Raw genomic sequence first — 11,048 nt, 5'->3', positions numbered from 1 at the left:
GTGTTATGCAAATCTTCCCACACAGTGACGTAGATATGTGGGGGCATGTTTGAATGAGGCGTTTTAAGAAGGTGTGGATGAGCGTTCACTTTTATAAAGAATATCTCTTTGGATTTGAGACTTTAATCTTTGCGACTTTACAGATCTTCTGTATGCACGAACAGCTTTTAACATTCCAAAGACAAAAGAAAACGTCTCGGGTTACGCATGTAACCATGGTTCCCCGAGAGGGAACGAGACGCTGCGCCCCCCTAGGGGGCACATTGGGGAATGCAACCTGCATGAACGGTGTCTGAAGCACGTGTGAAACAATGCCAATCTATTGGCCCACCTGGCCCATGACGTCATAGGCGGGATGCCCGGAAGTATAAAAGGGCATCTGCTGAATACGTCATCCATTTAGCTGTCTGAAGGAGATGTAAACAGGCAAGCCGAAGGCATGGCAAGGGGGCGCAGCATCTTGTTCCCTCTCAGGGAACCATGGTTACATGCGTAACCTGAGACGTTCCCCTTCTAGGGAACTCCACACTACGCCCCCTAGGGGTCACATTGGGGGACGAAATCCAACCACGCCGTGCTGAGGCACATGCCTGTCCACCTGGTGGAGGAGCACCAAGGAAGCGACATACATATGCCAAGCCTTTCTTCAGAAAGTGGCCATGCCACTGACACCATGGGCTGCTCCCGCAACTTGGCAAAAACGGGGGAACCCAAATAGATCAAGGAGAACATCCTATAGCTATGCTATATGAGCAGAACTAGCCTGGATACACAAGACCAATCAAGAGGCTAACAGAAAGCCTCCAGATGAGCTCAGAGATCCCAAAAAAGAGTAACCGCTGAGCTGGAACACTGCTATCCTCAGATAGCAATGTCCCTAAGGTCTTATGAAGGCATGAGGAACAGAATAACATAGCGAGATAGCCTTCCTACAGAGCTGCCCAGACCACAGAGAGTGGGCTATCTACTTACTACCTTAGCAGGGGAGATAGCACTGTCCAGGCAAGGGCTCAAAGAGACTGCTACTTAAAGACCCTAAGAAGGGGAGCAGTCACTGAGCTAGCACATAGATATCCTCAGATAGCTATATACCTCGGAAGGGTTACCAAAAGGGGGAACCGACTGAAAAACTACCCAGACCACAAAGAGTGGGCTGTCTACTTATGACCCAAAGAGGGGAGACAACACTGTCTAGATAAGGGCTCAAAAGACCGCTACTTAAAACCCTAAGCAGGGGAGCAATCACTGAGCTAGCACATAGCTATCCTCAAATAGCTAGGCTCTAGGAAATGGGACCACTCCAGGAGAGGGCTCACCGCAACTGTCAGAGTCAGAGCCTGATGTAAGCAGTGGTCAATAACACAAGGAGGGGGGGGGTTGAGGGAGAAAGATGATCAGGAAGCACCAGGCTCGGGACGAAGAGGATGACCACGCCTCCTATTCAGCACGTTCCTGAGATAGTCTCTTCCCTTGTTAGCGGTAGACTTTCCCCGCTGACTCCTAGAGGGAGGAGGGGTGCGGTTAGAGACGCTAGACTTTTGATGTCGTCTATGAGCCTCAGCTCTAGACCAATTGTCCCCCTTAGAAGAGGATTTGGAGCGAAATTGAATTTACTGAAGGCAGCCGATTGTGCCTTCGCCTCCCTGAACTTCTCCACAACCGCCTCGACGGAAGTGCCAAAAAGCCCGGTCAGCGAAAGCGGAGCGTCGAGTAGAAAGTCTTTTTCTTGGTTCCCGATGGCCGCAAAGTTAATCCACAGATGTCTCTCCGTAGCCCCCCATTGCCGCCATTGAACGCCCAATGGCAGCAGCAGTTTGCTTGGTGGCGCGGAGAGCCAAATCCGTGGTGCAGCGCAGCTCTTTGACTGCCTCTGGCGGCAAGTCTTTACCCTCATCCAAATCCTTCAACAAGTCAGCCTGATAGGCCTGTAACAGCGCCATGGTGTGCAGAGCACCACCGTCCTGCTGCCTCATACGCCCTGCCATTCAGGCGCGAGGTGGTCTGAAGCGCTACTGATGGCAAGGCAGGAGTCTTCAAAGAGGATGACTCACCCTGCGAGAGATAGCTCGCAAACGTCTGTTCAACAGGGGGCATCCACGCGTATCCACGCTCGGCCACACCATCAACATTAGCATAGTCTGCATGTTGAAAGAGATGCAGCCGAAAATGAATACGGTTTCCCCCAGGAGTGGAGATCTGGGAGAAACGGAAGACTCCCGGGGGCGGGACGATCAAGACCAGCCAAAAAATGCTCATCTAGTCGGCCGCGAGCTGGCTTCGGCTTCTGACTTGTCCAGACCAGATCGAGCCGCTTAGTGGCATGATCCATCAGACCAACATATCCCCGTATGTGCGACTGGGAATGGCCGATGACGACTCGGTGCTCACACTCTCATCATCATCACCAACCACATCAACCTCTTCATTTTCGTCACTATGAGTAGAAGAGCCCAGCAGCGTGCTATCAGGATCAGATGACTCCAATGACAGAGCGTCTGGATCCCGTAGCGCGCTAGAGCTCGCTGCAGAAGTCTTTGAAAGATCCATACCTTTCTCAAACTTTTCCGCGAGCTCAACCTGCGATCCCCACGAGCCGAGTTTCCGCCATGCCTCAGCAGCAGAGGGACCCGACCCGCTTTTTAAATATTTTTTCTTTTTATTATATTTATATTTTTTTATATTCAGATTTTAGATCTGAATTCCCTTTCAAATAGGAACTCGCGCTGCAATCAGCTGAAACATAAAATACTATGTCATTTTTGGTCATACAGTAAAGGCATAATTTGAAACTGCAAAGTGCAAAGTATTAGCAGTTTGAAAATTCAAGAATATTAGCAAAGATTATTAGAATTCTTGGTAACACTTTACTTGAAGGGGTGTGCATAAGACTGACATGACACCTTAATAATCATGACATGACATATGTCATGGATATGAAGGAGGTTTTATGCATGTTTATGACAACTGTCATTAAGTGTCATTCGCTCAGTTATGTCATTTTTAATGCAAATATGACATTATTTGACCTAACCCTAACCTAACCCTACCCCTACCCTTATCCCTAACCATAGCCCATAACAAAGACATCTTAAACAATGTCATCTTTGCATTAAAAATTACATAACTGAGCGAATGACAGTTGTCATAAACATGCATAAAAAACCTTCATGTCATGATTATGTAGGTGTCATGTCATGATTATGAAGGTGTCATGTCAGTCTTATGCACACCCCTTCAAGTAAAGTGTAACCGAATTCTTTGTAAAGCGAACACTGTTCCGTTCTTATTTCACTCTGGAAACTGAATGACATTTTTTTTTTTGCTAAGAACGAAGTGAAATGAAAACATTGAGATTTTAATCACACCCACCCACTCCCCATCTCGTATTTCTGAGTGGGAGATCTTCCCAGGGCAGTAGCCTGCCTCACAGACTAAAATCAGGGCGCCCACTCTGTAGATGGCACCAAAGGTGAGGGGGCAAACTGACAGAGGTGGCCGGGCCAGGCTCCCTGACCCAAACCCAAACCCCCCCACCCCCCACATTTTCATTTTCCATATGAGCACGAAGGCTAAACAAATCTGGAGCAAGTGCACAAAACTGCTAATCCATGGCTCCAACATCAAAACGTTATTTGGCTTCATTACTTAAATGTGACTTAATAAAATTATGTTTTTTAACTGCTGAACAGGCCTCACCAGCTCTTCTCTCCTGCGCTCTAGTAGGTGACGTTGTTTCTCCCATTCCGATGATCCGGCCGTCAGTTTCCGCATTGATCCGTGTCCGTACAGTCGTCGCTGGGCTTCCGCCTTCTGCTGGGCCAAATTCCGTCGTTTATCACTGGCTCTGGGTAAAAAAAAAAAAGGAAATGCTCAAGTAATAGCACTCAAAGTAGCCCAAACTCCCAGCCGAAATCCTGACAGACTCTGAGACTCCATACATCACTCGACTTGACAGCATTCAGCACTTTAAGATTTCATCGCTCACTGGCCTTTCAAATTTGCTGTTGGAAGTGGCCATTCAGGGTCAGTGGGCTCCTGAACCACCGGGGAAGCCTCTCATTTTATTGATACGACTTTCACACTTCTGAGTTCTTGTCGCAGAGTTATTGGTTTTGTCCTGCCACTGCTGGGGAAATAACACAGGAGTCGCTTTGATATGTTACTGGTAAGAACTCAGCTGGATCAGTTGGGACACAGTAAACGTCTGTGGAAAATTCCAAGAAAATCACTGTGACAGAATGGCAGCAATGCATCCTGAAATCTGATCCACTGCTCGATTGAGTTTGTCTGCTGTTGTTTCCTACTCTAGGACCATTGTTGGGCCACTCTGGTATATTTAGTACAAAAGGTGGACCTGGGATTTGAAGGCCAGGTCTATGATAATCAATCACCGGAAACCTCGCATACTGACATATAACTACACGCACAGATGTACACAGGCAGTCACACAAACTCAGGAAGCATGCACAAGCGAACATACACAACATTCCCACAAAAAGACACAATCCTCACACATAAACATACAGTTTAGGAACATTTGAAGTTAAATACAATACAATAATAGAAAGCAGTTTGAAAAAAAAATAGTATCAGTACACTCAGTATTCACAGTAATAACTTAATGAAACATACAAATGAAGTGTACTGGGTGTTCATACAGCACAGCAATAAACATTTAAATAAAAATATACAATTAGTTCAAAATTATAGCCATAAGACCATAAATATCTGAGAATAGTGGGATTAAACCATTTACTCACCTTGCTATATCTATATGTTTCAAGTCATCTCATTACCGCTGTTAATTTACTCACCCTCAGGCCATCCAAGATATAGGTGACTTTTTTCTTTAGTAGAACAGTAAAGAAGTTTTTAGGTGAAAGCGATGTCCTTGGCGATTCATGCACTGCACGTCTGTGATTGCCGGTTTTTGAGAGTCCAAAAAACATATACAGACAAGAACAAATTAATATGCGCCCACACATATGTCATTATGCGACAGAGGACGTTCGCGGTCCAGATAGTTTTGAACGCACTGAGAACCATTTGCCCAAGCTGTAATGTTGTAAATAATGTTCATTTTCTTGCAGAGACCGATCATTTCACTTCATAAGACCTCAATGTATCATCAGGAACCACGGGAATTAATTTGGTCTTGTATGTATATGGTTTGTTTTTTACTCTCAAGAACCGGCAGCCACAGACGTGAAGTGTATGAATCACCATGATCCATGGTTTCACCTTAAAATTCTTATTTACTGTTCTACTGAAGAAAAAAGTCACCTACATCTTGGATGGTTACCGCTGTTAATTTACTCACCCTCAGGCCATCCAAGATATAGGTGACTTTTTTCTTTAGTAGAACAGTAAAGAAGTTTTTAGGTGAAAGCGATGTCCTTGGCGATTCATGCACTGCACGTCTGTGATTGCCGGTTTTTGAGAGTCCAAAAAACATATACAGACAAGAACAAATTAATATGCGCCCACACATATGTCATTATGCGACAGAGGACGTTCGCGGTCCAGATAGTTTTGAACGCACTGAGAACCATTTGCCCAAGCTGTAATGTTGTAAATAATGTTCATTTTCTTGCAGAGACCGATCATTTCACTTCATAAGACCTCAATGTATCATCAGGAACCACGGGAATTAATTTGGTCTTGTATGTATATGGTTTGTTTTTTACTCTCAAGAACCGGCAGCCACAGACGTGAAGTGTATGAATCACCATGATCCATGGTTTCACCTTAAAATTCTTATTTACTGTTCTACTGAAGAAAAAAGTCACCTACATCTTGGATGGCCTGAGGGTTAGTAAATTAACAGCAAATTTTCATTTTTGGGTGAATTATCCCCATCAACCAAGAATACTTCTTTAAACTCAAACACAAATACAGCATTTCCTAAACAAAATGAAGCAAGCGATATTGTTTTAAGTCAGTTTAAGGTTTCAAATGACAAAACAGGTGATATGGTGTTCAAAAATTATGGCACTATTTGTTTGAAGATGCCACTTGTTTAGATATTTTGTCATGTAAACCTGTGACCTTCAGATATTTTTAAGTGTGGCTTAAGTGTCCAAAAATTCTTCTTTCTAATCAAACAGTAGCATATACAAAACAAGTGCATGAGGACCCATCAAAGAGTTTCAAGTAACTTCTTATGGCGCTTTTCCACTGCATGGTACGGCTCGGTGCGGTCTAAACCGAGCCGAGCCGGTTCGTACTGAGCCGTGCCGAGCCGAGTCGTACCACACAGTGGAAAAGCGCCATTAGTGGAGATCAAGGAACCAATATTTTCTAAAACACTAAAGACTGGTGGACAGCTGGGAATGGAGAGTGAGTTTTCTGATTAACTCTTTCTTTCTCTTTCTAATGGGACTCTGGAGAGAGTATTGCTTCATACCTGATGTTGAGCAGTTTCAGGGCGTTGAGCAAAACCCCCTTCTTCATGTCGTAATCAATCTTTTGATCTGTCCCAAAACTCGGTGCACGATTGATCTGTAGAGGGAAAAAAGAGAGATTTTTCTGTTTTCATATTGTATTATTTTTTTAATTTCATCAAAAACCTGAAGCAATATTCATCTTTTAAGGAGGACTGAGAAGCCACATAGAAGCAGTCACTGTTACCCATTATTAAAAATCACAGGGCATCAGCTCTCATAAAAACGAAATCTGGTTCAGTGTTACTCAGTGTTATTCAGTGTTGGTCAGTTACTCAAGAACCCATTCAGTCTGATTTGTGAATGGATCATTGTGAACCAACTCAAAAAAAAAATCATTGAAAAGGTTAGACTCAAAAGAACATGTCTGGTAACAAATCAGGCAACATTGCTACTTCTTTTATAACCTCATGAACGCACCAAGAAGTGTTAGGGCAGATATTCATTAGACTTTCATTAAATACTGACTTAAATTTTGGTCACACAAGAATACTGTATGGTTTTAGGACACTTGGAATATAGTACACATGTTTTATGGGCTTTTTTCATGTTTTCGCCTGATTTTTGAAGTTTGAAAGCTTCATTGTCTGCTCTTTGGAATGGCAAGGAAAATAAAGCTTCAAATATTGTTCCCCAGAAGAAAGAAACTCACACAGGTTTCGAACAACATGAGGGTGAGTAAATGATGACCTCTATGGAGTGAAGCGCTGCATGCAGGTCAAGCGAGACTCAAGTTCAAACAACTGCAACTTTGATCTTGTTTGCTGCGGAGCTTTCAAAGCATAGCCAGTGATTACCAGACAATTGACATGACATATCAGTGCACAGGTGGTGCCATTAAATCAAAAAATGGAAGCCTGCATGTCTAGATACATTGGGATGTGACACAATGTCAAAGGCATATCATGACCAAAAAAATAAAAATAAAAATGATGCATTCCATAAAACCATAAAATCATGACCACTAAAGCCTGCATGTTTCCTGGCTTGCTTGTTATGAGACAAAACATCTGTTGTTGTTCTTTAAATATGAAGTCTGATTGGGAAAGACATTTAACGAATGTGATCAGCCAGGCAACAAACCAACCAGTCCATTATGCTGAATGATGCTGATAGACGTCACCACTTCAACAGCACAATCTTTTCTTATCTCACACGAGGAATCTATTCAAGTGCTGCCACTCCGTGGATCTCTGACAGCTGACTGGGAAAGAAATCATCACTACATGCAAATATATATCACGTGATCCCTTTCATTTTTGTCATTACCCAGTGTGATGATCAGGCGTTAACATTTTCTATGTATCAGATCAGCTTTGTTTGGTTCGCATTGGCCAGAATAATGGCGCGATCTAAACACATGAAAACAAAGCTTTGCATTCTGGTTTACATATTTGTTTGAATTAAATCATTTATAACCATTCAGAATCATTTGAGCAGTTAATTAGACATAATTGAGCAATATAATGTCTTTCCGTGCATTAGTATAATCTGTCACATTCCTGCCAACACAAGCTAATTCATCAGATGCCAGAGTTATTTTCTCTGTGGAACTGAAAAAACAAAACAAAAACCTGCACAGGAAATGAGACCAGCTCATGATATCTGCACAATCACTGTGATGTATGGTAATATTCATTCATAACTTTTATGCTCTGTGCTGCAGAATTTGTAACCAGAAGCTGACCAGAAACTCAAATCTTTTGTTGTTCATATTGTTGCAAAGACGGATGAAAAACTCAAATTCAAGAAATAAAAAAGAGAAGAAAAAAAAAAGTTTTATCACGCACTTTCATCTTTAACTAACTTTTATGTCTCATGATCACCAAAGCTGTATTTATTTGATCAAAAATACACTAAAACTAGTAATATTGTAAAATATTATTACAATTTATTTACATTTTAATATATTTAAAAATATAATTTATTCCTGTAAGGGCAAAGCTGAATTTTTATTACTCCAATCTTCAATATTACATGATCCTTCAGAAATCATTCTAATATGCTAAATTGGTGTTCAAGAAACATTTTTTGTGGTAACCATGATACACTACAATTCAAAAGATTAAAAAAAAATAAAAAAAATATGTATACTATTTTTCATCAGAAAGAATGCATTAAATTAATAAAAAATGACTAATAAATAAATGTTGATTTCTATTTAAAAAACATTTCAACTTTGATAATAATAAGAACCATAATTAATAATTGATTACAGATAATAACTGAGCTGCAAATCAGCATATTACAATGATTTCTGAAGGATCATGTGACATTGAAGACTGGAGTAATGACTGCTGAAAATTAAGCTTTACAATAGCAGGAATAAATGACATTCAAACAGAAAACGGTTCTTTTAAATAATAATTTCACAATAACACTGATTTCACTGCATTTTTTGATCAAATAAATGCAGCCTTTTAACCCGTAGTGTATGTTGTGCCAAATCTAACTGTGCCATTAACAGACCTAAAGCGAGAAAGACTAGAAAATAATATCAACTTTAATACAGAAGTGAGAGTGTTACAGTGGTTGGAGGCAACAGTAACACGTAAAAAAAAATCATATAAATTATTTGTATCTCAAATAGAGCACACCTTGAAGGAATAATATTATTGCTTTATTACTGTTTCATTATTACAACTGAACAGTTTTATCTAGGGATGCACGATATTATCGGACAGATATCGGAATCGGCCGATAATGGCTTTAAATGTACATATCGGCATCGGCCCGATATGAAAAAATATGCCGATGTGTCTTGCCGATAAGAGGAATATGTTAACTCACATGTGCTCAGGGTGTGCTAGCGATTAGATCCCATCAGAAGTGCGACTCATTCTGGAAGCAAAGTTTTGCCTGAATGCCAATTAGATTCACTGCTTTGGATCGCTGCATTTAAACTGAGAATGCACGTACAGAATGACCCGTTCGGCGTGTGAGTAAACAGTAATAGCACGTGCAGCGGCAGCTTCCCCCAGGTCCTAATGCCCGTTCGGCGTGTGAGTAAACAGTAATAGCACGTGCAGCGGCAGCTTCCCCCGGGTCCTAATGCCCGTTCGGTAAGGAGTTAGATTAAATAAAGCATTACTTGATGCCATAAAATCTTGAGTATGTTTTGATTTAAAGGTCAGAATCTATCACTTACATAAATTAAAAAAATCACAAACATGACACTTGTAAATTAAATAATTGTATATATACTGATTTATTAATTACTGTGTTATATATGTTATTTTTTTAAACAAATTATGAGCTCTAAAAGATTTTCAGAATTTTTACAACTCTTTTGCTTTAGACCATCTACAAATGTTAAATCTTAAAATATGTTAAGATTACTACTGCATCTTTCTGAAAAAAAAATGCAGCGATTGATATACAGTTTATTTATAATTATTTTCAAAGCTTCAATGTACTGTCATTATAAAACAACTTCATTATTGTTTATTTAATTCTAACAAATAAGTTCTTGTTAAGAACTTAAAAAATAAGTTCTTGTAAAAAAAACAAAAAAAATTAAAAATAATATGCTACACTTGGTGTTGTTTACAAACAAAAGGAAATATATCGGTATCGGTATCGGCATCGGCTATCGGCCAAAATGAGTTGAAAAATATCAGCATATCGGATATCTGCAAAAATCCAATATCGTGCATCCCTAGTTTTATCCTTCATATGGTACTATTCTTTTATCTGTCACAAATGATATGTTTAAACAAAATATATTAATTATCCGATAAATCAACTTGACACTTTGGTAAAGTACTGTTTATTACACATTTTATAAATTATATATGAACATTTAACTTTTTCTTAAATCTTAACACTTTGTGTATACAGGCCTTTTGATAGGCCATTCCTAAAAATTTTAAAGGAATACATACAAGGCAGAATTTTGGGGAGAACTGTTCCTTCAGCTACTAACTCCATTTATCAGCAGGCAAGTATCCTGGAGGGTTTTCTTCACCTCAGATTATAATATGCTCTTTTGTATTCCACCCATGGCAAACAGCAGCAAAAGCATTCGCTCACTCTGCTGCCAGCTCCGATACGGCAAAAATGAATTTTGGGTACAGCTTTGCACATTACAGTTTGTAACACAGCATTAGTGCTTCATCGTCAGCAAAGACAAACGGTTGGAGAAAGATGGCAGCCACACAGAGAGATGACAGCAGACACAGCCGCCCCTCACTGGGTTCTTAATAGAGCTGCCCCGCTCGGATGTTAATCTCTCTCAGAAAGGTGATCGCTTAGGAGAGGACTGTAAGATAATATTTACATCACAACTGAGCGTCGCGGGGGGGTTGGCAAGAGGGGCGGCTAACGGTGGACTGAATCAATGAATTTACTGTATCAGCCGTAACCTTAGCAGCAGTAGCTGATCCGGCTCACGCTTTCTTAGCTCTCCGAGCTGGGCCACGTCACCCCTCGCTGGGTAGATGCCCCGCAGATTCACAAAGCAACAAAGACTCCTCATCAAGATCCGCCACGCAGGAGTCCCGCAGATTTAGGATGTCAGCCATGTTTTCAGTTTTTTCTTAATAATTCAATGCCGTTTGATAATAATCGTTCTGACGCAAGTAGATTTTACAAAAGCTCCTCGAC

General features: G+C 40.8%; 1 protein-coding gene across 1 annotated transcript in view; it reads right to left on the bottom strand.

Moving 5' to 3' along the window:
• The window catches only part of LOC107742903 (tubulin polyglutamylase TTLL7), a 78,880-nt gene that overhangs the window by 36,633 nt on the left and 31,199 nt on the right, over nt 1–11,048 (bottom strand). The window contains exons 9-10 of the mRNA XM_016555984.1: nt 6,407–6,501; nt 3,697–3,844 (exon numbers count right to left, since the gene is read on the bottom strand). Coding sequence (XP_016411470.1) covers nt 3,697–3,844; nt 6,407–6,501 — 243 coding nt within the window. The remainder of the gene's footprint in view (nt 1–3,696; nt 3,845–6,406; nt 6,502–11,048) is intronic.

This window comes from Sinocyclocheilus rhinocerous, unplaced genomic scaffold, assembly GCF_001515625.1.
Source record: "Sinocyclocheilus rhinocerous isolate Xijiao unplaced genomic scaffold, SAMN03320098_v1.1 scaffold76, whole genome shotgun sequence".
NCBI lineage: Eukaryota > Metazoa > Chordata > Actinopteri > Cypriniformes > Cyprinidae > Sinocyclocheilus > Sinocyclocheilus rhinocerous.
This window is presented reverse-complemented; position numbering and strand designations above follow the sequence as displayed.